The sequence below is a fragment of the Rhodnius prolixus genome, unplaced genomic scaffold (assembly GCF_049639745.1).
Source record: "Rhodnius prolixus isolate KJV_2025 unplaced genomic scaffold, Rpr scaffold_4, whole genome shotgun sequence".
Classification (NCBI taxonomy): domain Eukaryota; kingdom Metazoa; phylum Arthropoda; class Insecta; order Hemiptera; family Reduviidae; genus Rhodnius; species Rhodnius prolixus.
The window spans coordinates 25,647,794-25,674,661 of record NW_027411614.1 but is presented as its reverse complement, the minus strand read 5'-3'; the positions used below and the strand labels follow the sequence as shown (position 1 = coordinate 25,674,661).

Genomic DNA, 26,868 nt, shown 5'->3' with positions numbered 1-26,868 from the left:
ACCTTGTTACTATGTACTATACATGCTCGAGGTCTACTTACAGACTTGTTGTACAGCACCTTCCCGAATTTCGGGTTCAATCCTCGGACGATCCTCCCATGGCACCACGGCTCCTGCAGTAGGGCTACATGTAGCCCCTCCCTGTCGAACCTCCTACTAAGCACGGCCGAAGCGGCCTTTGCGTGGTGGAGGTTCGCCTGCACCATCCTGATCGCCATGTTAGTTCTCCGAGGGGGGCGGAACGTCAGCCCCGGGTCCCAAGGGTCGCCCCCCGGCTTCCGCAGCCGCCGGCAACCGCTCCTGGCCTTGAGGCCTGTGGAGCAAGCCGGCATCGCTTCCGCCAGGAGACGCACCCATCGGAACCCCCGCCTCACCGTCCGCCCCCTCCTCTATCCGCCCCTCCCCTACGGGTAATACGGCCAGGGCAGCCTGCAACGCCGCCATCTCTCCTTCCAGGCCCCCCTGACCCCCCTTTGGCGAGTCCGCCTTCGTTGAGCTCCCGGCCTGTGGCTGATCTCCTTCCACTTCCATCGCCTTGGCCTCCTCCGAGCCTTTACTTTTCGGGAGCTTATGACGAAAAGTAACCCGCCCCCAACCAAAATAGGGGGACATGTTCAGCCTTTGAAGCTCCGCCAATGACCCCCTATCTATTGAGAAAGTCCAGAGACGCCCACCCTCAACGGGTAAGCATCCCCAGACCCTCCACATTTTGGTGTTCAGCCCCTGGTTGCTCACTTCTAAACGAGCGAGCACCCTTTCAGCCTCAACCTGCTTGCCCCCCTCGTTAGGGATAAAGACCTTACAGGTCTCTGGACCCGGAATGTCCCCCCCTTCGAGTGTCCGGAGGCTAGCACCTTCCCAAGGTTTGAGCTTTGGGATGATCTCCCGCAGCCACCTCAGACTATCGTCCCCTACACAGGTAATAACAAGAAACCCTGGTTTATGGGCACATTTGGCCAACCTGACCTGCGGCCCGCCTCTTGGGATCTTGTCATATTCCCCCAAAATGGCATTTTGGATGACTTGAAGTTCATCCGTGCCTAACTGGTAATCGGGGAAGCCCCTCTGCACCACGGCAATTTTCGCCGATGAGGAAGCCTCACTGTAGGATCTCTCCTCAGTCTTGGCTCTAACCCTCTTGGGCGGCCGCTGCTGCAGTGGGGATTCCCCCTCCGACCTTGGCCTCTTAGTCGCCTGTGTCGTACGTTCTACCCACTGAAGGTAATTTTCCCTTATTAACTGGCGTTTGGCCTGGAGATACACCTGGCCCGCCTCAATGCGAACTTTGAGCTCCTTCCTGGAGAGCCCTGACAGCCTGGCGTTTTGAACGTCCTTATCTGACATATTCTCGATCGCTTCTAGCGATCCCGCTCTAAAGCTTCGACCGGCCTTTGCCTTGGCCTTTTGGACAGAGGAGCCCCCAGGCCCGCAGACCCGGCCTTTGGCAGTCCCTGGCATGTCGCCAGTTTCCACCGTGGCCATAGTGGCTGCGGGACCGGGAGCCCCTCCATCTGTGCCTTGGGCAGTTACCGTAGTCCTGCTACCTGTTGCTTTGGCTGTGCTGGTTGTGGGGTCACTCCCCTCCCCATGGCCTGTCGCACCAGTTCCCGATGGCATCCCTGCCTGAAGTTTCGATTTTTTAATTTTTTTTCTACCCATACAATTCCCACGAGTAGCTGAGGATAGGGTCGTCCACCCGACCAGAGCCCCGCATTAGCCGGGCAAGGCTAAATACTCCGGGGTTGCGCCCGGTGCCCCGGAGGCTCCGTTATCGACACAGTACCCCTGTGTCATCCATCCCTCGGCACGGAACGCGTAACACCTTGGATTGGGCCCTACTAATAGGTCTGTATTATGTGCATGTACGTGTTGTTGTGTGTGTGTTCGTAATCGTGTATGTTCCCCGTGTACGATGTTGGGCTGGGATGTTCGCAGGGTCGCCCTTACCTGAGGGGGCGGCTAATCCACCCCCCATCCCACGATAAAGGAAGTGAGGGATCAGGTTGGACAGGAAAGCAGGATGGGACACGCTAAAGAGGTGGCCCGCGGTGGGTTACCGCCAGGCCCGCCATTGCCCTGTTAGCCGCACTCAAAGAGCGCGTTGCCCGGTCCTCACGACGTGGACGTAGGGTTGGCTAGCCCCTCAATTCAAGATCGAGGAGACCATTGAGGACCTGAGGTGACGTTCCTTACAATTCTACTATTCTTTTTTAGGACATCCCTTGGGAAGTTCTGCTAGTAGCAGTTAGGGATGACCTCTCCCTAATATCAATGCTTTCCAATCCTCTTTCTGGAGAATCTCAATAAATATTCAAAAAAGTGTTTATGTCCCTCTCGAGTTATAAGATCGAAGTTTATCTCCATCTGGCTGTAGGATACTTATTGCTTCCTTCGAGCGGCGTAGAAGTACCAAAATAAAATCGTTAAAGATTTTTCCTGACAAGTTATTTTATTTATTTTATTTTTATTTTTTTGACCTTTTATTGGAATTTACCACTGCAACAGTTGTTGCAACAAACAAATATGGTAAAAGAAAAAAGAAATAGAAGAAAATCATGAGTGGAGAAGGCACCCAGTGGTGCCACTCCAGTAACGTGCTCTTGCTATACTGCTCTCACGATAAGAGTAGATCACGAGGCCATCTTCTCTTCGATCTCCATAGGAGGATTATCTGGTAATGTGGAGGAAGATAGGTGTTCTATGAGAGGTTAGGATGAGCTGCTGTAGAATGGAATGAAATTTGAGAAAACGAGTGTTATCTGTAATGAAAGGGATTTTGAGGTCATTATGGATAGTGAGGATAGTTAAGAAGTTTTCGAAGTATTTTTGACTGTAATAGCCTGGAGGCGTAGTGAGTTGGAACGCTTAGTCGATCCCCATACTTCAATGCCGTATGACCAAATAGGTCGCAGTAACAGTAGATATAAGAGTCTTTTGTTATGTAGATTAAGTTTCGAACGTTTGTCAAGTAGTCTGGCGAAAAGTTTGTAGCGTTGGTTAGTTTCTTGCCTTTTCAGTCTAGTATGGAGATTCCATGCCAACCGTTTGTCTAGGTGCAGTCCAAGGTAGCGTACTTTGTCCACAGTTGGTATAGGAGTTTGGTTCAAGATGATAGGAGGTAGGATTTTCCGTCTGAGAGTAAATACTATAAACTTTAATTTCGTAACGTTAGTTTTGATTCTCCATTTGAAAAGCCAGTCCTGTAAGTGGTTGATGTGTGGTTGTAGAGTTCGTGTAGCGATAAGATTATTATTTTATTTAATCTCGAAATTATAGTACCATATTTAATTTTCACTAATGTTACGTAAAAAGTGACTAGTGAAAATTTAAAACCGAACATTTCCATGAATGAGGTTTTAGGAAAGTAATATTAAAATAAACTTAGTTAAACAAAAGTAGAAAGACGTAGAAATGTTCGCCGAATTTCATTGAACATTAAGCCTTCTAGATTAATTACAATGACAGGTGGCAATTTAAACTGAACATTACTGAATACAACCTTTAGTAGTTTGCTAAAAGTAAAGTAAAATATACGGGTTAATAAATGTCAGGTGTGTTTAAAAGGTGTTGAGGATGTTTAAACGAGTTGCTGGCAAAGTCTTTGTAGTTGTGTCATTAGTCGAACGTAGAGGTGATGAATGCCTAATAACCTTGTGCTCCGTCTACTGCCACAGCTTGATGATGATAGTGTCATTGTTAACGTTTGTGTTACCAACACTTCAACTGCTCTTCTATGTCACGTGCACTTGGAGAGAAGGGTGTGCAAATCGTTCTGAATTTCCTCCGAAAATGCTTAAAAAAGAAGTGTAAAATGAGATGTTGGGACACAAAGCGTGATGCGATGTGAAACTAAAAGATAAAAATAACAATTTGTTACCTCTGCTACAGAGCAACAGGAGCGTTTCATCATCCTATCTTTGCCCAGAGTTCAAACCTTCCAACATCAGTTTGCACCCTGAACTTACAAAGAAGACTCACCTCCAACGGAGTGGTGTTGTATGTTTTATGTACTTTGCCCAAAGTCTGGTTTCTCTCTTCAATTCCTTCTGATTTCACCCACCCCTATTCATTCACTACATCATTGATTGTCTAGACTTAGGTCTTGACTAGACACCCAGAAAATCAATACTAAATATCCTAATTTTAAACTGTGAGAAGTCTTTAGATTCGGCTTATATTAGTGCAAGGTTATAACCAAGCTATTGCTATTCAAAAAATATTTAACGCAAACCTACTCTTTTAAATTCTCATCCCAACTTTGTTTAATAATATAGCAGTGCTTTAAGGATAATAATATGAACATTCAATTTAAAAATATTTACAAAATACATCCTATTTCATTATTATCTAATCTTCCCATCATATCTCTGAACGCTTTCTCAGTTATGTTTGTGGAATTGTCTACACAGCTTCTTCCCAATTCGTACAGGACTCCTCCGGAAGGGTGTTCACTTACCACTTTCACACAATTCCCTTGCCATTCTCGCCCCTTTTCTTTCCACCTACAACGATGACTCGGCCATCCTTCCAACCCGTAAGACCTAGAACTTTCCTATCCTATGCCGTTCAATCACGTTTAGAATCCTTTGACTTTTGATTAAAAACAAATGGAGAATTAAAGTAAATTAAATTACATTCCCTCCTTTTTTCTGGCTTTCTACCCATTTATCACAATGGACACACCTCTTCCCTCCAAAAATGGTGTAAATTATTCATAGACTACCTGGAACCTGGAATCAACATACTAGACATAAACGGGAAGAACTTAACTGACGATGTCTCTTAGACATCTTGACAAATATTCGGATCTTTCTTCAAACAACAAACTAATTATTTACAAAATTATATTCAAATCTCTCTCTCTCTGGACATAAGAAATTGAATTTCAAAGCTCAGCCAAAGCTTTCAAAGACCAACTCTTTCCAATCAGTGAAACTTCTTCATAATGCTTCTTACTTGTTCCGAAATTGCGAAATCCCTCTATAATAAGTTCCATACCTTAGTATACTCAGTACATAACCCTGTAGTTGCCAAACTTGTTGCAATTTCATGCAGTAAAAGTGCATTAGGAATTTCGCCAATGGATCTATTTTCCTCTCACGCTACTCAGTATGTTAATTATATCATGCAACAGCTTCATTTTCTAGAGAAATTTACTGCAGCTATAAAAATAAATAAAAACTTTTGTAGGTAAATATAAGCTTGATTCAAAACAGCAAAGAGTCGAATACTCACAACTTACGAGGTCGTCAATTTATATATAAATTAAAACAGATACTGGACAGTTTCTAACTTTATATGAAAAATAATGAATACCTAAGATTGCTCATGGTCTTTTTTCATGCGCTGCCAGCCTCTGGAATGTATTCTTCCGTCAGACCGTTCTGACTTTTTACCGGAAAGTGAGCTGTAGGAGGATAAAGAAAGGAAAAAAAAAACCCCTAAGGCAGGCTGCAGGATACCAGCCCGCGAACTCCCCTTACGGAATCAGTGCGCTAACCACTGAGTTTCCTTACGGCAGTAATAGTTTTAAGATATTTATCATTGAATCTCTTAAGCGGATTTTCCCTGAACAAATATTTTTCTTCGTATATTTTCCGAGTAGTAAAAGTATTTTTAACAGGATATTCTGCATTGCGAAATTTAATTAGATCAATGAGCTCCCACTAGTACTAAGTAATATCCTACAGTACTACCGGAAAAACTTACTCAGTCTCCCAGGAGGAATTCGATAAGGATAGTAGCTTCTGGCAGCAAGGAAATCACTTGTACAGCCCTAAAAAATAAAAATAAATAAATAAATAATGCGAATTGTTCAAACAAGGTTTATTCTTTATAATTATGGCATATAAATAAATAACTGAAAATAAATGATGAAGATATCAATAAATGGTTTTGAAAATTCGATGGGGTTGATGATTAAATAAGTTTGGTAACTCCCCTGGGTTTGAGTCTAATGCAAACCCTAAATATTTAACTTCCTTTTTCCAAGAAAGTTGGGCACCATTTATTTTAATAAAGTTATTAAGATAACAAGACCTTCATTGGATATATAAGATCGGTTTCGGATTTATTTTGGAAAGCTCTTTGTTTCTTGAGATATTAAAAGCTTAAAACATTCCGACATTAAAATCAATTGTTATTCCGTCAATGGGTCGGCTAGAGTGTCATTTCTAAATAAAAGACGGTATCATCAGTAAATAGTATACAACAGGAGTTCTTTTCAATTTTTGTTAGATAATTTTTAAAAAATTTAATAAAAAAGTTGGCCCAAGATCTTTGATCGTTGTAGCTCAACAGCTAAAATTCGATTGGGCTTTAGAAGTGCAATCAATCAGAAGACTGGATAGGGTTTACTGTAACTAGTGACTGCCAAAGTAGACTTGGACCCTTTAGCACAAGCTAACTTGCCAATACCACGGAATCTTCCAAGGGAAATCAACTTTAGTAGGTCTAAATTATGAAGCTCCTTATGAGAAGTAAAAGCACCTTGGCGTAGGTCTCATTGTAATTTTAAGTGGAATTATTCTAACTGCCATTACAATATTTTTACAGAACTATTAACAAATAAATTCACTGACTGAGTAACTAACATTTAAAAATGTGGTTGAACTCGTTTAAACTCGCAAAAAACTAATAAATCTATTTAGTAATGTGGCTCTTTAGGTCAGCCGATTTACTTCAAATTTGGACAATTAGAACCACAATTAATTCTTAGTAATTTTATAAATTGTCAAGGCAAAACAGAAAAAGCAGTTTTTAAGATAAAAGTTAAAAATGGGTACCTAACGGAAGTATAATTTATTGGTTTATTTCTATTCTTTCATCAGCCTTTTGCGAAGAGGAAACGTACTTCTCATTTAATTTATTAAACGTTAGTTAAGCTTTCCGAGAAACATAACTACTTCATTTATTCAATTATCAATATACAGGGTGTTCATTTGAAGACGGCTCAAATGCATTTCATGCGTAAACTGTTCATCTGAGCAAAAAATAGAGGAAAAATTAGTAGCCCATCACCACTAGTTTCAGAATATGTGACTTGATTTTAGATTCTTGATCGCATATGCGGCAGACGCGCGTCTAAAGTTAAGGGTTCGCAGTTGACCCCCATTTTCAACAGTTTTAAAAAGTATAATAAGTTATGAAAGAAACCGGAAACCGCAATTCGATATCTTCAAAATTAAAGGTGCTAGGCCATTTCAAAATCTGGTATTTATTAACACCATTTCAATTTTAACTTGTTATCAAAGAGAAAGAAGAGCACGCGATAGGTCATTTTTATGTATTTTTTCATCCCCTTTCTACTAAAAATATTGCCAAGACAGTAAAGCTAGTATTTTTCTTAATATCGGAAAATAAGTCGTTTTCCTTGTGATTTTCTAAGAAAAATCAAATGTTTAAGAGCTTTAGATGTTCTCAACCATACACAAAATGGCTAAAAAATAATTTTACATTTGTTACAAACAATTTTTCGGTATTTTTGGAAGAGTTGCGTTTAATTGCCAAAAAAATTGGAAATCTCCTGCCACATATTTAAGTGATCAATATCTTTCCTTTAAAAGATCAAACTTATTCCTTAATTTATCAAATAATGCACTTTACGCAGCTTGTGCAGCAAGTACTGTGCCTTCAAAGGTGCCTCCTCAGATACAGAGAGCAGTTGATAACCTCCTGGCTAACCTGGCTTACGAGCCAGCCAAAAAATTGAAATATGATTAATAAATATTAGATTTTGAAATGGCCTAGCACCTTTAATTTTAAAGATATCGAATTGCGGTTTCTGATTTCTTTCATAGCTTTTTATACTCTTTAAAACTGTGTATATGAAAATGGGGGTCAACTGTGAAACGTTACTTTTGGACGCACGTCTGCCGTATATGCGATCAGGAATCTAAATTCGAGTCACATATTCTAAAACTAGAAGTGACGGGCAACAAATTTTTCCTCTTCCAGTTTTTGCTCAGATCAACCGTTTAAGCATGAAATGCATTTGAGCCGTCTTAAAATGAACACCCTGTATAAAACTATTGTTCCTCGAACTCTTTGTTTATTCTGTTCTCTTGTTCAAGAGATAGTCAGTTGAGTTCATTTGCTCTGTCTTACTGTGGTAAACAGTAAAAGTCTTCTCAAAAATGACTCCAATGAAAATCCTACCACATTTTCTTATTTGATCTTTTCCACTAGAAAATTGCTTTTTGGGGATGGTTTTGGCTTAGAGGTGGTTTAGTTGATGTAAATTAAGTATATGAGGGGCAAATAAGTAAATTCTTTTTGAACTAACAACTCTTTCAATTATTATTAAAGGCGAATCACTTTTTAAATTTTAGTTACAGATCAAGTGTTGGCAATCATTATCTCGTTGAATTAGACTTTTAGTGTTTTAAAAATTGTTTAACTGTTTTTAAACTTAGCATGACTTGAAAAGAGTGTTTGATCTTAGAAGATGCATATTGGACCTTTTCTTCTGAACTCGCTTGGTAAATTTTTGCTAACCTTTTACACAATTTTATTTTATTTTATATTTGAAAATTGTATTTCAATTAAAAGTTATCGATCCACTTTATAGTCAATTAGCGCATCAAGTTTAAATAAAATCGAAGTAGCTGTTTTTATGACAAAATTTTAATAAGCCAACTGAAAAACTGGTTTTTAAGTGGGAATTCCGGTTTACCGACTTTGACCCCTTGTAAATAGCATATATTTTTTGAATTTTTGGAGTTTCTTTTTGTTATGGTATTTACATACGTGCGTGCACGCTCTCATATTCACAGAAATCTGGATGTAAAAGCCACTACTTTTGTCACCAAATATCTGTGTATTGTTGTTTTCTTCTACTTTAATTAACTAATGCTAGAGATTATGCATATTAAAGCACAGTTCTGTTTTTAGTTAGTTTTATACTTGTAATACACGTGCGGACACCATCTTATCATCTCGTACAGTATTAAATTAAACATTAACTAAGTCAACTCTTTGAACCTTTAGATATGTATATGTCCCTTTTTTTGGCCCACTTGCCGTGTGTACCAGGGCAGCTGTGATGTTGTGAAGGAGACGAATATATATTCACATATCCTTCATGTAGACAAACTCACATATATATAAATATATTGCATCGTGCTTTACACTGGTATGTTGTCGCCTCAGGTTCATGCATAAATCTTCTACCGGAATGAGCTAACACCATGGCTCTTCTTTCTTCTATATGTTTCCTTCCCTGTGCTCTCTTTTTCTTCAACTTTATTTAATTTAAACATGTGCTTGTAAATACATATGTCTTTGAATATAACATTACTAAATTAACTAAACGTGACTCGCACTTAATATTTTATCATCTAAGTGTTTTAATTTCTTAATGCTACCGAATACTTAGAGAGTAGCATTTTTGAGAATTTCTCTTTTTGTCGCTCACACTGCAGATATTTAATTACAAAGAAAACTAGTTCAGTCCTTGATCATCCTCAAATTTAATCTAACAAATTACATTAAAATCCTTTACAACGAGATGGGAAGCAGCGTTTCAATGAAATTTTAAACCATGAGATCGTCTACTTACATTTCAACTCACACTAAAACGATTATGATTTTGGGAGTATTGAGTTGCGGTTAATCAATAAATTCAAACACAAATTTTGTTTTATCTCACCAACGTTTCGGTACATCTATTACCATCTTCAGGGTAGTGTAAAATTTGTGGAGTTTTAAGCTAAATCATCATAACTGTTCTCATCTCTCCAACATTTCGGTACATCTATTACCATCTTCAGGGTAGAGTAAAATTTGTGGAGTTTTAAGCTACATCATCATAACTGTTATCTCACCAACGTTTCGGTAAATCTATTACTATCTTCAGGGTAGTGTAAAATTTGTGAAGTTTAACTTTAAGGGTTCGACAGGGTGTGGCACGAGGGACTACTGTTCAAGCTGAGGGAGATTCTTCCTCATACATACTACCTCATCCTCAAATCTTACCTAAAAGATCGATATTTCAGAGTCAACTGTGGTGCAGCAGACTCTGATATCCGTCTAGCTCGAGCTGGTGTTCCTCAGGGCAGTGTCCTAGGTCCTATTCTTTACTCCTTGTATACAGCAGACATACCTCAACATCCAAATACTATCCTCTCCACCTTTGCTGACGATACTGCTATCTTATCTTCACATTCCGATCCCCTTATCGCTACACGAACTCTACAAACACACATCAACCACTTACAGGACTGGCTTTTCAAATGGAGAATCAAAACCAACGTTACGAAGTCTAAGTTTATAGTATTTACTCTCAGACGGAAAATCCTACCTCCTGTCATCTTGAACCAAACTCCTATACCAGCTGTGGACAAAGTACGTTACCTTGGACTGCACCTAGACAAACGGTTGACATGGAATCCCCATACTAGACTGAAAAGACAAGAAACTAACCAACGCTACAAACTTCTCGCCAGACTACTTGACAAACGTTCGAAACTTAACCTACATAACAAAAGACTCTTATATCTAATGTTACTGCGACCCATTTGGTCATACGGCATCGAAGTATGGGGATCGACTAAACGTTCCAACTCACTACGCCTCCAGACATTACAGTCAAAAATACTTCGAAAACTTCTTAACGCTCCGTTCTATGTATCTAGCCTCACTATCCATAATGACCTCAAAATTCCTTTCATTACAGATCTTGCTAACACTCGTTTCTTCAAATTTCATTCCTCTACAGCAGCTCATCCTAACCCTCTCATAGAACACCTATCTTCCTCCACATTACCAGGTAATCCTCTAAGGAGATTGAAGAGAAGATGGCCTCGAGATCTTCTCTTATTTTAAGCACGTTACTGGAGTGGCACCACTGGGTGCCTTCTCCAATCATGATTTCCCGTTATTTCTTTTCTCTTTCACCGTATTTGCTTGTTGCAACAACTGTTGCAGTGGTAAATTGCAATAAAAGATTTAAAAAAAAAAAAAAAAAAAAAAAAACTTTAAGCTAAATTATCATAACTGTTCTCATCTCTCCAACATTTCGATAAATATATTACCATCTTCAGTAAGTAAAAAGTAAAGTAATCGCCTATTTTTTCAGGCGGGGCTTAACGTCCAACTACTAATTAGGTGTCGTGGACGGAGGCGACTAGCAAACCTACTTTACTGTAAATTTCTTTTATTAACCTTTAAATAAAATCCAAGGCCTAAGACCGGGAATCGAACCCAGTACCACAATGCATATTAGCTTTGCAGGTCAAAGCCTCTTAACCGCTCGGCTACCGTGGCGCCTTCGGTGTTTCGGTAAATCTATTACCATCTTCAGGGTAGTGTAAAATTTGTGAAGTTTAACTTTAAGCTAAATCATCATAACTGTTCTCATCTCTCCAACATTTCGGTACATCTATTACCATCTTCAGGGTAGTGTAAAATTTGTGGAGTTTTAAGCTACATCATCATAATTGTTATCTCACCAACGTTTCGGTAAATCTATTACTATCTTCAGGGTAGTGTAAAATTTGTGAAGTTTAACTTTAAGCTAAATCATCATAACTGTTCTCATCTCTCCAACATTTCGGTACATCTATTACCATCTTCAGGGTAGTGTAAAATTTGTGGAGTTTTAAGCTACATCATCATAACTGTTCTTAACTAAAACTTATTTTAGTTTGAAGATTTCTCAAATACGTTGTTGGTTAATGTGTAATTTAAAGTTACAGAGATCAGAATCTCAAGGCTACTGAAAGATTATCTTTATAATATACATTCTTTGTTTTTCTTAATCTTATTATTCAAATTTAACAAAATATTTATCATTTTCGTTTGCTAAATAAATTTTCTAATAAGAAAAACTAAATCGACTTTAATTATATCAATGACTTTTAAAAAGTAATGTGCATTTTAAGTTTCGAGTCAAAGCTGACCCGACGATACCGGTTGAAGTTCAGATTTTGAGGATACCAGTTAAGTGATCATAATGTATTGGTGAGGGAAGAAATTAGTTCAATGGTTAGCGCTCTCCGGCGGAGATCTTACAGCTCGTTGATAGTATAGTCTGCCACTTTTCGGAAGCTGGCTGTGCGGCTGAAAAAGGCCTAATGATCTTGTAGATGACCTAATAATCACAATGCCTAGGATAGCTGGACAGCGAAAGATTGCTATAAACTGGCCAGCTCACATTTATATTTATCTGAGCATTTGTCTTTTCACACTTTTGTTTTTGCTGTATTTATTCTGTAGAAATTATATCTCGTTTGCGGTCACTGCAACACTCATATTTATACCAACTAGTAAACAAACCTTATTTAGACTCAAGAACCGCAAAACTGTTATTTCCAGAAATAGTAAAATATCTAAAATCACCTTACCTAGTACATTAAGAGAAAGTAAAAATAAATGATATTTTTGATTTTTTGTATCATATTGTCTTATACCATATTGTCTTATACCATATTTTATTTATGTGCAGGTTGGGTGGGTTAAGGCGGACACGAAAGCGATACAAGCAATCCACGAGCACGTAATCACGCACAACCCTCGCGTAGCTGTGTCGCATTCAGACCACAGTACTTGGAATTTACATATCCGTAACGTTCAAGAAGAAGACCGAGGTACATACATGTGCCAGATTAACACAGATCCAATGAAAAGTGAGGTGAGTTTTTATTTAATATTTTAAAAGAAATAGTGTATTTTACTTTTTATTTTATGAAGGTTACATATTTCCCATCTGGGCTGATATAATTATTGGTTATTACAAAATTCTTGCATAATTTAATATACATTGTAAACATTAAAAAAAGAAAAAAGTTCAATAAGGAAGATAATTTCTTGGTGAAATTGTTTGGGGCGGATGCTTTTATAGGTTATAAAATTTGCCCCTTTTTTTATTACTATCATAAATTTCACAAAATGAATATAACATTAAATAAGACCATTCTTTAATAAATAAGAACTAATTATTGTACAGATTACTTAACATTTTTTAAATTTTAATCATAACCTTTTGAACATTATTTTATTGATTTAGCCCCTTCTTAAGGAATATTCGGATTTTATTATTATTTAATATTTGAGGCGCGTCAACATCTAAGGTTATTGGCGCCCGGAGCTTTTTTCAGTGCACTGCCGGCCTCCGGACAGACAACACTGTCTATCACCGGACAGTGAGCTGTAAGAAGCTCCTAGGAAGAGAAAATCTAAGGGTCAACTGCTGGATTCGAACCCGGGACCTCCGCGTGGGAGTCCAGCACGCTAACCGCATAGCTAATCCCTTCCCTCATTATTATTTTTATTTTATTTTATTTTTTTAATGATTTAAAGCGCGTCAACATCTTAGGTTATTAGCGCTCGGAGCTATTTCAGTGCACTGCCGGCCTCCGGACAGTGTTCTCTCGTTACAGACAACACTGTCCATCACCGGACAGTGAGCGGTAAGAAGCTCCTAGGAAGAGAAAATCTAAGGGTCAGCAGCTGGATTCGATCCCGGGACCTCCGCGTGGGAGTCCAGTACGCTAACCGTATCTTCCCTTTTTTTTTTTTTTTTTTTTTTTTTTTTTTGGCGCATCAACAGCTGAAGTCTTCCCTTTTATTATTATTATTATTATTATTATTATTATTATTTTAAGGTATTTTTTAAATACAAAGAAATCTTTGTCCCTTGCCCTACATTATATTATCTGTACTATGTTACTAGAAATTATGTTACAATTTTATAATTTTCAACTCTGCGGCCTACTATTTTATGTACAAACGTCACTGCCTCAGAAAAAACTATAAGGCCTTCGGTACACAGAAAGCGGTCTGTCGCGGCGGGAAACGGGGTCGTCTGGTAACCGTATTCTAAAGAACAGCAGCTAGTTCGAACCTGGTATCTCCAATACTCTAACCGCATAGTTAATCCCCTTATTCTACGTTAGATTATTGTTATAAACTTTTGTTACGCACATTGCGTTGCATCTTTTTGCTTAATGGCGTCTGCGAAAAAGCGGCAATGGGAAGAGAACGTTGATAAATTGTGTCCATCTTATATGTGTTTGTAATCAATACTAGTAATACTATTTTTTAGCTTCTCTTACTAAATAAAGAATGTATATGTATTGATTATGTCATATTTTTGGTTTTGAGTATTCAAAATCTTAAATTTAAACAATTTCTATATCTTCTCTTAGAACTTTAGAGATTCCACAATTCTTCTTTTCAAAAATTACTTTGCTGAAGAAGTGGCTTCTTTGATATTTATTGATTTTTTTTTGCGCAACCACTGTGAAGATCATTAGCGCTATTTATTGATATTATTATCATTTTTTTAATTTGAAATTGATCTACTCAAAGTAGAGCAAACTTTAAAAATAATAAGTATATAAAATATTAATTTCCAAGTAATATGAATACAAAAAGAAAGTGCGACTTAAATAGCTTCTTTCTTTCTTTTTAATAGAAAATATCTTCCAAATAAATCAGAGGACAAACAGCAAAGATTTCTTCATTTAAAGCCGCTTTCATTGGCAAATATTAGTTGGCTGATATTCAAGTGTTGGCACTTGTCGCTCCGTTCAAATCGACCATTTAGTCTTTCAGTGGAAGACACAGTTTACTGTTTGAAAAAAATACAGGGTGAAGTTGTGTCTGGCAATTATTGGTATCAAAAGAAAAGGACATGGAAGAAATAGAAACAGTCCTTATGGCTGTTATAAATGCTGGCTTCAAGAAAAGAAAGCGTTTGGCCACTTTTCTGAATAAGTCTTTTACCTTGACTTCTTGACAGTTTAATGCTCTCAGTCTTTGCTTTTAGGTTTCCATTTGGTCCGTTTCCAGTTATAACCACCACCTCTTTTAAGTTATTTTATTAAAGAAGAAGAAAAAAATTAAATAAAATCAAAAACTTCACATAAAATGGAAATTTTTCATACAAATGCTAGTATATTTAAACAAATATTTGAATTGTTGTACTGAGAGTCTCGCCTATTTCAATGCCAAATTAAAACACCGCCATGTGTTTACAAAAATCTATCACCTAGACCAGCGTTACCCAACCTTTTTTTTTTGGCTCGCGTACCACTTCGCGTACATCATGCCACACTGTATCACTTCGTAAAAATGATTGCATTTTTCGTGAAATTTGTTATTCCGAGTGTGTTATTTTATTATTATTATCTTTATTTGTAGAGAGATGCAAAGGAGTGCAGGTTCATGTTCACTTTATAAATTTTGTTAGGTGTAAGGTTTTAAAACTTTTTTTAAATAATTAAATATTGCGTACATATTTTTCTCTTCAAGATTATTAATTAATTTACAAAGTTCTTCTTTAAGATTATTATATTTGAGCCCAAATCTTCTAAATTAATTTCTTTTAAGCATTCAACTACCTGTAAGTACCAATGAAATTTACTGTTGCTTGGATAGAGCTTACTCATTACAATCCAGTCTCTGTAAGTAAATCTTTACATAGTTATCATTTAAGTTCTGTCACATGATAATTCTATTAAATTTTCTTTATCTTTTATCGATAATGATGTAGCTTTTCCTAAATTTTCTTTATAGAAGGGGTTTGAAATCCAATTATCATTAGTGTTTTCGGGTTTTGGAAAATACTCCTTGAAAGACAATTTTAATCCTGTTAAATGTGCTATTATATTTTCTCATATATCTTGAGAAGACTAACCTTATTACTGTACTTATTAACAACTTTACTGTATAATATTATTAATTAAAATAATTTGTATGAATTATAGGGAAAAACGTTTCTATGATATTTGTTTGCTTTAAATTTTTTTTATTTTTTTGTCCGACACTATTGATAATTTTTCGCGTACCACCGACCAGCAACTCGCGTACCACAGATTGGGAAACGATGGCCTATACGAAGCTAATAATGAGGTTAAGCAGCAATTAACTGCTTATTTGCAGGAGGATCTTAAGCTTATTTTAAGATGAAATAGCATCAGAACTATCAATCACTCAGAATGTGCGAACGTTTACGACATAAAGTCGAATTTCTCCGTCGTAAATGAAGCATTAACTGACTGTCAGAGATTAGTACGTTCGAGCGGTTAGAAATCGAGTTTGATTATATCTAACATTATAAGATTATGTCCTAGCATTGAATAGGTATTATTTTAGAACTTTTTAAAATCTAGCCAACTTGTTCTCTTGATTTTATTCTTCTTAGCGTGGCACGTTCTTTTATACTTTTGGATGGTTTTGAAATTTTGCACCCATAATCTTAGCATAATGTTTTTGTAACACTGTATTATACTTCCTGCCAATTGCTGACAGTGAATGATGTGAATGTATATGTATGTGATACTTTGAATAAGTTTTTTAATTATCTTTTCTTTCATTTATAAAATTTAAATGATAAAATCTATTTATTTTTTTCAAATTAAGTTACAGATCTGCGTGTGTCAAACTAGCTAGCATGTATACGGAAAAAGCTCCGGGCGCCAGTAACCTTAGATGTTTTCGCACTTTCTAAAAATAAAATCACTTATATACTTAATCTCTATAATTATTAAACATATAATGTGAACCCTAATTGCACTTATTAAGTGACACTTAAAAAGGAGTAACCGCTCTTTTCTCCCAGAATTGCTTTATTAAGGATATTTCTGAGGAAATAAATAAAAGTTACTTATTTGTCTTGTTTTCTTTTAATTTATCCATTTTAGGGCAAAATCTCAGGAACTCAAATTTGCATTTCGGGTTGGCTGATTTTATAGAACAGGGGTGGCCAACTTTTCTACCTTAAGATCTACTCTTTATCTTAAAAGTGTGTCGCGATCGACTTGTCATAGGCGTAGTCTAAGGAGGAAGAAGGGGTGAGAAATGCATACTATGTTTATACACTGCGTTTCAGTATAAGGTGCATTCCAGCTAGGTTTGGGTAGATAAGTAAAATATATTATTTTGTAAATCACTTATTAAGTTTTCGAGATATAGGCTCATGAAGGAAATAAATTTCCAGACCCATCTTTTGATCGCAGCATTCCGTACATGCGGTACCTAAAATATTCGATTATCCGACACTTTTTCAAGATAGATTTTTACTAACTTAAAATGCAATTTAATTTTTTTATCAACTGCAAGGTATAAGTTGTTGTACTATTTGTTCGTAAATATGAAAAAGTTGTTATAAAAATGCACAGTATGGCCGATAATTTGATTTCAATATTTCACTTTCGCGTTTGTTTTTTTTTGGGCCAGGAAAATTTATCATGAAAGAATAATATGACTTACTTTTTGCTAATCTATCAATAGCTCGCTGATTACACCTCGTACTGAAATATAGATATACGGCTTATTTACCTACGTAAACAACAACAGCAATAATCATTTAAAGAGCCAAAAAACTCACATCCAGGGGAATTAAAAGAACATGGATAATTATTAACAATATTTATTAATTCAAAATAGCTACAGATAAAGACAGATTTATAATTTACTTTGTTGCTTTAACATTAATGGGAAGACTTAGTTTGCATGTCTCTAACCAAGGAATCATAATTATGTGTATATCCTGACATATTGTCTGGCTGTCAGAATTCTAGGGATTTATGACCTTGGCAAATTCCCAGAATGCATTAAACTATTGCTAGAAAGTTTTGTCTTCTACAATCGCTTCAAAGTCCTTGGTACACGGAATTCTACCCCAGACTTCGCGAGCGATCGAAAATCGACCAAAACTGGCCTCGCGATCGACTTGTTGGCCACCCCTGTTATAGGAGATTCCCTACGATGCATTGCACGTTACAAGAAATGACATTGACATTGCAATGACCACCATGGCATTGATTGACAGTGACAGAAATGACAAAATGTCAACATATTGGACTGCTAGAATCATATAGCCGAGGCCATTATAAAATGATTTCAAATTATTAGATTGGGGAACAATATGTTGGCTAGGCACTGGCCGCTACTAACATAGTTATAGTTCTACCTTTACAGCGTACTTGTTTCGAAATGTCATAAATTATTTACTTCTAGAATACAGGCTTTGAAGAAGAATCGCTTTATTAACGATTAACGGAACTAGAAGACAGTAATTTCGCTGAAAGCCAGAATCTTGTTGGGCGTTCTCGTGGATAGTTTAAGAAGAACAAATCCTGACTTTCAAGTAAATTAGAATCTAAAAGAAAAAAGGTTAACACTGCATTGCCAATGCTCGAATTGCCAATGTGGAGTCATATTGACTCCATAGTTTATTTATATATTTTTAACATTTATTTCAATTTTAATAATAAAATTTGCATTAAAGGATGAGAAAAAATAGGAATTAAGAACGAAAAAACAAATTTTGTCCACAAATCGGCTTTAACATTTCACGCAGAAGGAATTAACTTCAACTTAGGATCGCAGTAATTTCAGTATTTTCTAGAACCCTGATTGGATGCCTTCTGATCAGGGAATTTTTCATTTTTTTAATTACATTCACTATTTTTTCAATTACTGTGCACTGTTGGCACGGATCGGAAATTACCCAATTCGCTGCAAGTTTTTGCTCCGATTCGTACAGAAAATCAATTCTAGAAAGAGGCTTTTTTTGTGCCTTGATACTTTCTATGAAAATTATGTAAATTTATCAAATAAGCATTTAGGTAATAATCTGGAATCAAGTTAATAACAGAAAATCTACTTATATTGCCAATCTGGAGCCGAAATGACTCCGATCGATTTACGTGTAATGCCAATCTGGAGTCAAAATGACTCTTATGATTCAAGTTAACTAATCTGCAAAAAGAAACTAAGAATTCCACTGTCTGCAGCTCGTGACAATCGAATGGTGAGAGAGTGGGGGTAGCATATCTAAAAGCATTTCGGGATAGCTATGAGATGTGGGGAAACAGAGACCATTCCTATTTTTTTTTTTGGAGACAAATTGACTTCGGATTGGCAATGCAGTGTTAAACTTTATATTTTTAACGTCATTCAAGCTATATTAATGTGATTGGTTAAAATAATTAATTACTATAATAAGAAAAAGAAATAGTTACCACCAAAAAATTATTGTGAAAACTTAAATGAAGGTGGACTGGAGGATGTGCTCGCTAAATAACGGAATGGAACACTGTCTTCATTCTTTCCTTAGCTAAATAGGTCGATTATGAATCAAAGAGGAGAAAAGTGAGTTTGATTGAATTGGAAGTAGCCCAGGCGTAAGATCTCCTTCCTATTTCATCTTGCCATTCCAACCAATCCCTAAACTTACCTCTTCGCAAGTCTTTATTTCCTCCCATTCCGTCTTCCTTCATTTGCTCCTCTATCTCTTGCCGTATTATATCTTTTATATATAAGTAAATTTAAAACACTGGCTACAGAGAGCTTCTTTTTCGCTCTCAAATAAAAGTTGGTAAAGTGGTAAGGGGGTTCCATTTACAGTCTCCAGAGTCTCCCATTGGCTGCTTTACGTTCAGTTTGTTTGTTTATTTATTTTTATTTTTTCCTACTCTCCCACAAGATTTAAATAAAGTAATATGGTCGACAAAATTTTAGACTAAAAGTTTTTACAGAAAGTATCAATTTTGAAGTCTGCAGAATCTAAAAAAAAAGTAGTTTCTAGAAAAAAAGTGCGCGAATAAAATACTTAAAAAACGAAAAATCTCCTGAAACTGAAAACTAATATTTCGATTGACTCTCTGGAGATCTGGCAGTCAATTAGCAATAAAAATTCTTTAATCAAAAGTACCACTGTTTACCCCTGGGGGGTCGATATAATGTAATGAGAGGTCGATCCGATCTAGGAGGAGTCGATTAGTTTATCTTGAAGCAAATATGTTTTTTTTATTAATAATTTAACTATGAGTAAAGTTTGAAAGAATATAGATATTACGCATAAATATCCAAAACTTTGTACTGCGGCATTTCCAAGCTCGTATACCAGGGGTCCCCAATCTTTTTACACAGGAGGCCAGTTCACTGTCCCTCAAACCGTTGGAGGGCCGGACAATAAAACAAACTATTTTAAAGTAAAAAAAAAAAAAAAAACGGGAACAAATGGAATATTTCAATTAAAGAACAAGTAAATTTAAATCACCAAACTGCCCAGTATTTCTGTGGGAATTATGGACCTGCTTTTGGCTAATGAGATGGTCAATGTCCGGTCTAGTTATAGTGCTTTGCCTTTCTTCCTACTTCTGCTGTTATTTGTACACTGCTTCCGGAGCCGAGACGCGTGCATCCCGCGTCACCGGAATCAGTACTGTACATGAGCGACGCAGCGCTTTGCGGCACCGCCACATGTAGTGCTCCTCTCACTGACCACCAATGAAAAAGATGCCCCTTCCGGAAGTGCGGCGGGGGCCGGATAATGTCCTCAGGGGGGGCCACATGTGGCCCGCGGGCCGCAGTTTGGAGACCCCTTGTCGTATACGCTTAAATCCAGCTTCAGTGAAGTTAATTCTATTTTACCAAAGCAGAGAAATCTCGTATGAGGTGGCTGGATGATGTGGAGGCAGACCTGAGGAGCATGGGCGTGCGAAGATGGCGATCTAAAGAGCTCACGATCAAGAGGAATGGAGAAGGCTGGTTGAGGAGGCCTGGGTCCTTTCAGGACTGTAGCGCCCCAGAAGGAAAGGAAGGAAGAGAAATAAATTGAATTCGGAGCTTCGAGACAATTTAAGACTGAAACTAACCAAATTTCGAACCAAACATTAGCTAATCTTGTCAAGCGTCATCAAGCGCATCCTTCTCATTGATTTAAGTATCAATTTCAATTTGTAAAAATAAAGGAAACATTTAAGGAACACATAAGTTTTTTCCTTTTTTAACTTTTTTTTTGTGAGTTGTGTGTGTAGAGGAGGTCGATGATCAAAAAAGTTTAAAAGTTTGGCAGCCATTGGTTTACACGTTTTCCATTTTGGAGACGAGAGATTTTCTCAAAAACGGTTCCGAAAATCGTCTTTAAATTTGAATATGTCCTCTTGGTAAGTGGTCTACTACACTTTATTGATTCTGTAGCTATCTTACTCTTAAATAAGATCAATAAAATTCGAGTTTTTAAATAAAACTCAATATTCAAATTATTATTACTATAATTATAAGCTTGGAACTCCCACAGTGGACTTAAAAGAACAGAACTGAACAGACGCTATCGACTACTTAAAAGACTCTTAGACGATAGATCTAAATTCTCTCTGGACAACAAAAGACTGATATATACTACTGTTTTGAAACCCATCTGGGCGTATGGAATAGAGCTGTGGGGTTCACCAAACGCTCTAATCTCCATAGGATTTAGTCCCTTCAATCTAAAATACTTCGAACTATCGTACACGCTCCATTTTATGTCTCCAACCTGACTATACACACTGACCTTAACATTCCTTTTATCACCGAAGTTGCTAAAACACGATACAGAAAACTCCACTTCAGCCTGCAATCTCATATAAATCCTCTAGCTCAAAATCTCTCTTCTAGAACTCTTCCTGACAACCCCACAAGACGTCTTAAAAGACAGTGGCCTCGTGATCTCCTCTCCAGTGAAGAGAGTGACTAACCACCTAATATTTGGGAGTGTTACCACTGGGTAACTTCTACAATCGTTACTTATCATTTGTTGCTCTATTGTATCACTGTTACTTATAGCGCTAACGCGCTGATTTTAGCATAAATAAACGCCGATGAATAATTGGCAAAAAGAGGTGCGCAAATGGATCAACCTGAGCAACCGATCTCTATGCACGCTTTTAAAAGGATAACTGCTGCCTGTCTTTGATCAGAAGTTAAGTGCAGACAAAAAGCAAAAGCGGATGGAAAACGGTGGCAAGTATTGGTTGAACCAGGTGGACGAGTTCCACCTAATCTGACAAGAAGGGATGGCGTGGCCTGCTTCAGACTGCTCACGGGTCATGATTATTTGCAGGCCCACCTATGTCGCATTGGGTTGGCGGTGGACCCGACCTGCACTCTGTGTGGAAGAGAAGACATGTCCTCCGAACACTTTGACGTGTGTCCTTCTATCGAGGACATAAGAAGTCTTATCTTATCGGACGATATCTACAGGAAAAAAGCATTAGTGTACTGGGAAGCCCGACGTCGGATGGCAGAACTGCCGTGACTTACGGGTGGCGTAGATAAATAAATAAATAAATAAATAAATAATCGCAAAAAAAAAATTATAATAATCAGATTATAATCTGATTGATAAGAGTTGTGCTTAGGGGCTTGGATAACTCCGAAATGTTAACAATATAAGGGATGACACACAAGGAATCCATCCACCTCCTCGTCGATGATTCAAGAAGGAATGTGTGGAACCATTGTTCGGTAGCTGGAGCTCCACTGAACCTTGCTGGTCCAAGATTCAGCGCCGGGATGCGCATGGTACTGGGGGACATCTGCCATCCCAAATAAAGGGGTAATAAGTTCGAGATGGAGCGGAAATTAGGGGCGCTAATAACCTCGGCTGTTGATGCGCCCAAAAAAAAAATTCAAATTTATTGCAATTTAAAAAAAAAATAGCTTTATTGATTGCATTTTTTACTTTTTTCCATTTTTTCGGAAAATGGCTGGAACAATTCTATTTATGTGCACATGTTGGTGATTGTGTAAAGTTATAATTTTTATTCCATTTTTTTTCCAACTAAAATAATTTGAAATAAAAGAGAAATGGAAAAATCAGATAGAGACGGAACAATTAAGTAAGTTTCCAATTATATTTCACGACCGTTCGTTGGCTACACGAGTACTTTGCATCACAATTAAATCTTATCTCATTTGTTCAATCAATGGATTTTTCTCTTAATTTTGTTCCCCTCTCCTGTGCCTCTACAATTCTACTGAACATTGGTGGGGGGGGGGGGAATTAATTACTTGTAGTTTCGAAAACGATTAATTAATTGAAAATTCGATTCATAGGAAAATAAATACCTGATATTAGCTACATGTAAGGGAGACATGCGTAACTTTTCTTATATTACTTCCTTATTCATGTTCACTTTTTATAGAATCTTCTATATGGGATTTTATAGTTCAATATTGCAAGGTTGCAACGATGCATTGTACCTCTAGTAAGCAGTAGTAGAGAGGGAATTCAATTGCAACTTTGATATTGCTAGCAGATGACATTTATCTCAGCCCTAACGTAGCATAACATGTAGTACGCAGAGTATAAATAACAATTTAGAATAATAAAACAAAAAATTTTTGAACATCATTTCATCTTTCTACTGTTATCAACATAATAACGCAATTATTCTCTTCTAATTCGGGATATTTGTTGATATTTCATTATTGTCTACATTTAAAGTTAGTAAAACTGTACGATATCCTGCAATTTAATCTAACGCGGGCATTCCTCCAATCTCTTCTTATCTGAATTATCCGATGATACTGCTTTTGCTGAATCCCTTTTAGAAATCTTGTTTCCACATAATTAGACAAACTTGAAGTAGGGTAAAGTTGGGTGAGATGGCCAATCGGGAGAGATGGCCAACAGCCGAAATTTAACCGAAATGTCGTCCGACGGCGCTGCGTGACCTCTCAAGTGGTGAACATTCATGTCTATTACAGTGAGTTTATTTTGGTCTGCGGTAAAGGGTTATTAATTAACTCAGAGAATAAAAACATTATCGCCTGAACATAAAATTTTATAATAGTTGCATTGAATGTATGTGTCGAAACATTAGAGTTGTTTTCTACATATTAGGTAAGTAAAATATACATTAATGAATCCTAATCTCCAAAACTGTCAAAAAGTATGCGTTGTGTTATGTTTATCGTGTAGGCCATCTCTTCCTAGCATTCGGGACAGACGGCCATCAAACAGTAGGGATAGATGGCCAATTATTTTTACTTTTTTTTTCACTTTACATTTTGTCGAATTACAAATGCTCTAATGGATGCAATACCATCATGTAGTCATGCAGATGAAGAACCTCGTAGCACAACTCCGTTGGAAAGTATTTCAGACTTGACACCTGGAAAGATCGTATTAACCCCACATCCAAACTGTCATCTCTGCAAGAAAACGAGCCAAGTCTGTTGCCACTTTATTAATTTCTGCCGAGCACATTGCTGTTGTGTAAAACAGAGTTGCAAAGAAATCCAAACCAACGAGAAATACCATACCCAAAGAGAGATTCTGAATAAAAGGATTGTCCGAAAAAGAAAACGCTCACCTTCCCCAAGAGGACGAAACAGGAATCAAATTTGAAGAGGAAAGTGACGCCATTTCAGAAATCGATGAAACTGAATGTACAGGATATGGGGAAAGCTACAACAAGACCAGAAAAAAAAGATTGGTTGGAATGCATAATATGGCGGAAGTGGTTCCACGAAAATTGCTCTTCTTTTGCATACACTTGCCAAAATTGTAGTAAAAGCGCATTTAAAAAGAAGAATAATAAGTAAATATTAAGTAACCATTCATTGTTTCCTGTTATTTTTACGTTTTACTAGTGCAATTTCATTTACAATATGTGGCCATCTCTCCCAAGTTGCACTGGCCAACTCACCCAGCCCAGTAGGCATAGATGGCCAACTGCTATTTTTTTTTTTTGGTAAGAATAAAAAAATGTTTCCCTTAGCATTTTCTCTGAAATTTTTTCCTTACCTTATGTTTGTGAGCGTATGAGGTTTCCAAAAATAATAATAAAGTAAGCCTAGCCCTAACCAAAATTTTCAGGTACCCACCAAATTAAATGGTGGCCATCTCACCCGACTTTACCCTATTTCATTTTGAGAGAGTCGAGTTTTGAAAATAAAATTTATTTCTCGCAGAGAACTGCTTACACTAGCAACAAGATTTAGCTCATTATCCCTTTATATTATACAGGGTGTTCAGCATAAGACTACGGTAACTTCGAGAGGCGATTCTGGGCATCATTTGCAACAAAAAATTCCATATAAACTATGGCTCTATTCGCCCCCGTTTTATAGATATTTTTAATTTTATATTTTTTCAAGGTGTTACTACTTTTTAGCAAAACGTTGTCTATATTTCTCAAACTATTAAAGCTACAGCTATTTTAATAAGTTCATTAGAAAGAGGGTTAAATTTCCTTTTAAATAAGCTAATTTGTGTTCCAAAATAATAATATTAAGTATTTTACTTTGTGGCCCAAACATAAGAAATAGCAAGTTTCTAATTTTTTCCAAAAACTTTGACTTCATTTTTCTCAAAAACATTTCATATGAAAAAACCGTGCACTATTCAGGAAAAACATCTACATATGATCACCTTTCGAACGGTATACAATAATTAGGGTTATGTTAAAAATTGATGCAGAAATCTGTGATTAATTGCAAAAAAGTAGGCCTCAAAACAGCGTCGGCATTATGAAAGGAATTCACCTACCATAAGAATATAACTGATCAGAATCATCAAATCCAGTACGATTTTTTGCAAACGTGTAATTTAATAATTAATTAATTTAAGAACTATATTCAAAAATATAAAATTTACATTATAAATAGTAAAATAAAATAAAAAGAAGAAAAATGAATATGATGTTAAATGAATGTTAGGTACCAATTTCGAAAGAAAGGATTTTCGTTTAACGAGTTTAGATCTGTGTGTTATTCTTTAGTTAATTAAAGAAATATGCCAAATAATGTGAATAAATCATCATTTTGAACTACTCAATAAACTTTTGGAATTAACAGGTTGTAAAGAGCTAATGAATAAGCCGAACATAGGAGATTGTGGAGAGCTAATGAATAAGCCAAAAACATATTACTCTTAGGGCGCCACGGTAGCCGAGCGGTTAGAGGCGAGACCTGCGAAGCTAATATGTATTGTGGTACTGGGTTCGATTCCCGGTCTTTAGGCCTTGGATTTTATTTAATGGTTAATAAAAGAAATTTACAGTAAAGTATGTTTGCTAGTCGCCTCCGTCCACGACACCTAATTGGTAGATGGACGTTAAGCCTCGCCTAAAGAAATTGGCGATTACTTTACTTATTACTCGCTCTGATCCCCAAATTAAATAATAGTGGATGGAATACTTCACCGAACCGCCAGTACACCTCCACGATCGTCTTAGCGTTCGGAACACCCTATCAGGAAAACATCTAGAATACTCCCGCCTAGCTTCTCCACTATTCCCATCTACGAAACCGTAGATGTATAACATATCGTGATATTCAATATTCGAATACGCTGGCATAATGATAGCAAAATGACAACTAAATATCTAATGAAAATGTAGACTTTAAACTATCTTTTCTTCTTCTTGTATTTATTTGTTTTTATAAGCCGTATTAGGATAAAACATATCAGTTTTTAACTTGGAGATTAGAGCGATAAGTAAGTTCCTTTCATAATGCCGACACTGTTTTGAGGCCTACTTTTTTGCAATTAATCACAGATTTCTGCATCAATTTTTAACATAACCCTAAATATTGTATACCTTTCGAAAGGTGATCGTATGTAGATGTTTTTCCTGAATAGTGCACGGTTTTTTCATATAAAATGTTTTTGAGAAAAATGAAGTCAAAGTTTTTGGAAAAAATTAGAAACTTGCTATTTCTTATGTTTGGGCCACAAAGTAAAATACTTATTATTATTTTGGAATACAAATTAGCTTATTTAAAAGGAAATTTAACCTTCTTTCTAATGAGCTTATTAAAATAGCTGTAGCTTTAATAGTTTGAGAAATATAGACAACTTTTTGCTAAAAAGTAGTAACACCTTGAAAAAACATAAAATTAAAAATATCTATAAAACGGAGCCGAATAGAACCATAGTTTATATGGAATTTTTTGTTGCAAATGATGCCCAGAAACGCCTCCCGAAGTTACCGTAGTCTTATGCTGAACACCCTGTATATTATTGCATATTATATATATATATTGTATATTATTGCCTTAGAATGAAAAATTTAGTGTAATTTTCTTCCTCTTCTTCCTCCACTTCCTCAGTCAACCTTCTTCTAGGTCTTTCTATTTCCG

At 36.7% G+C, this 26,868-nt stretch overlaps 1 protein-coding gene across 1 annotated transcript in view; it reads left to right on the top strand.

The window, feature by feature from the left end:
* LOC141456502 (lachesin-like) overlaps positions 1-26,868 on the top strand; it is a 353,521-nt gene that overhangs the window by 167,765 nt on the left and 158,888 nt on the right. The window contains exon 4 of the mRNA XM_074132563.1: positions 12,446-12,631. Within this exon, the coding sequence (XP_073988664.1) occupies positions 12,446-12,631 (186 nt within the window). The remainder of the gene's footprint in view (positions 1-12,445; positions 12,632-26,868) is intronic.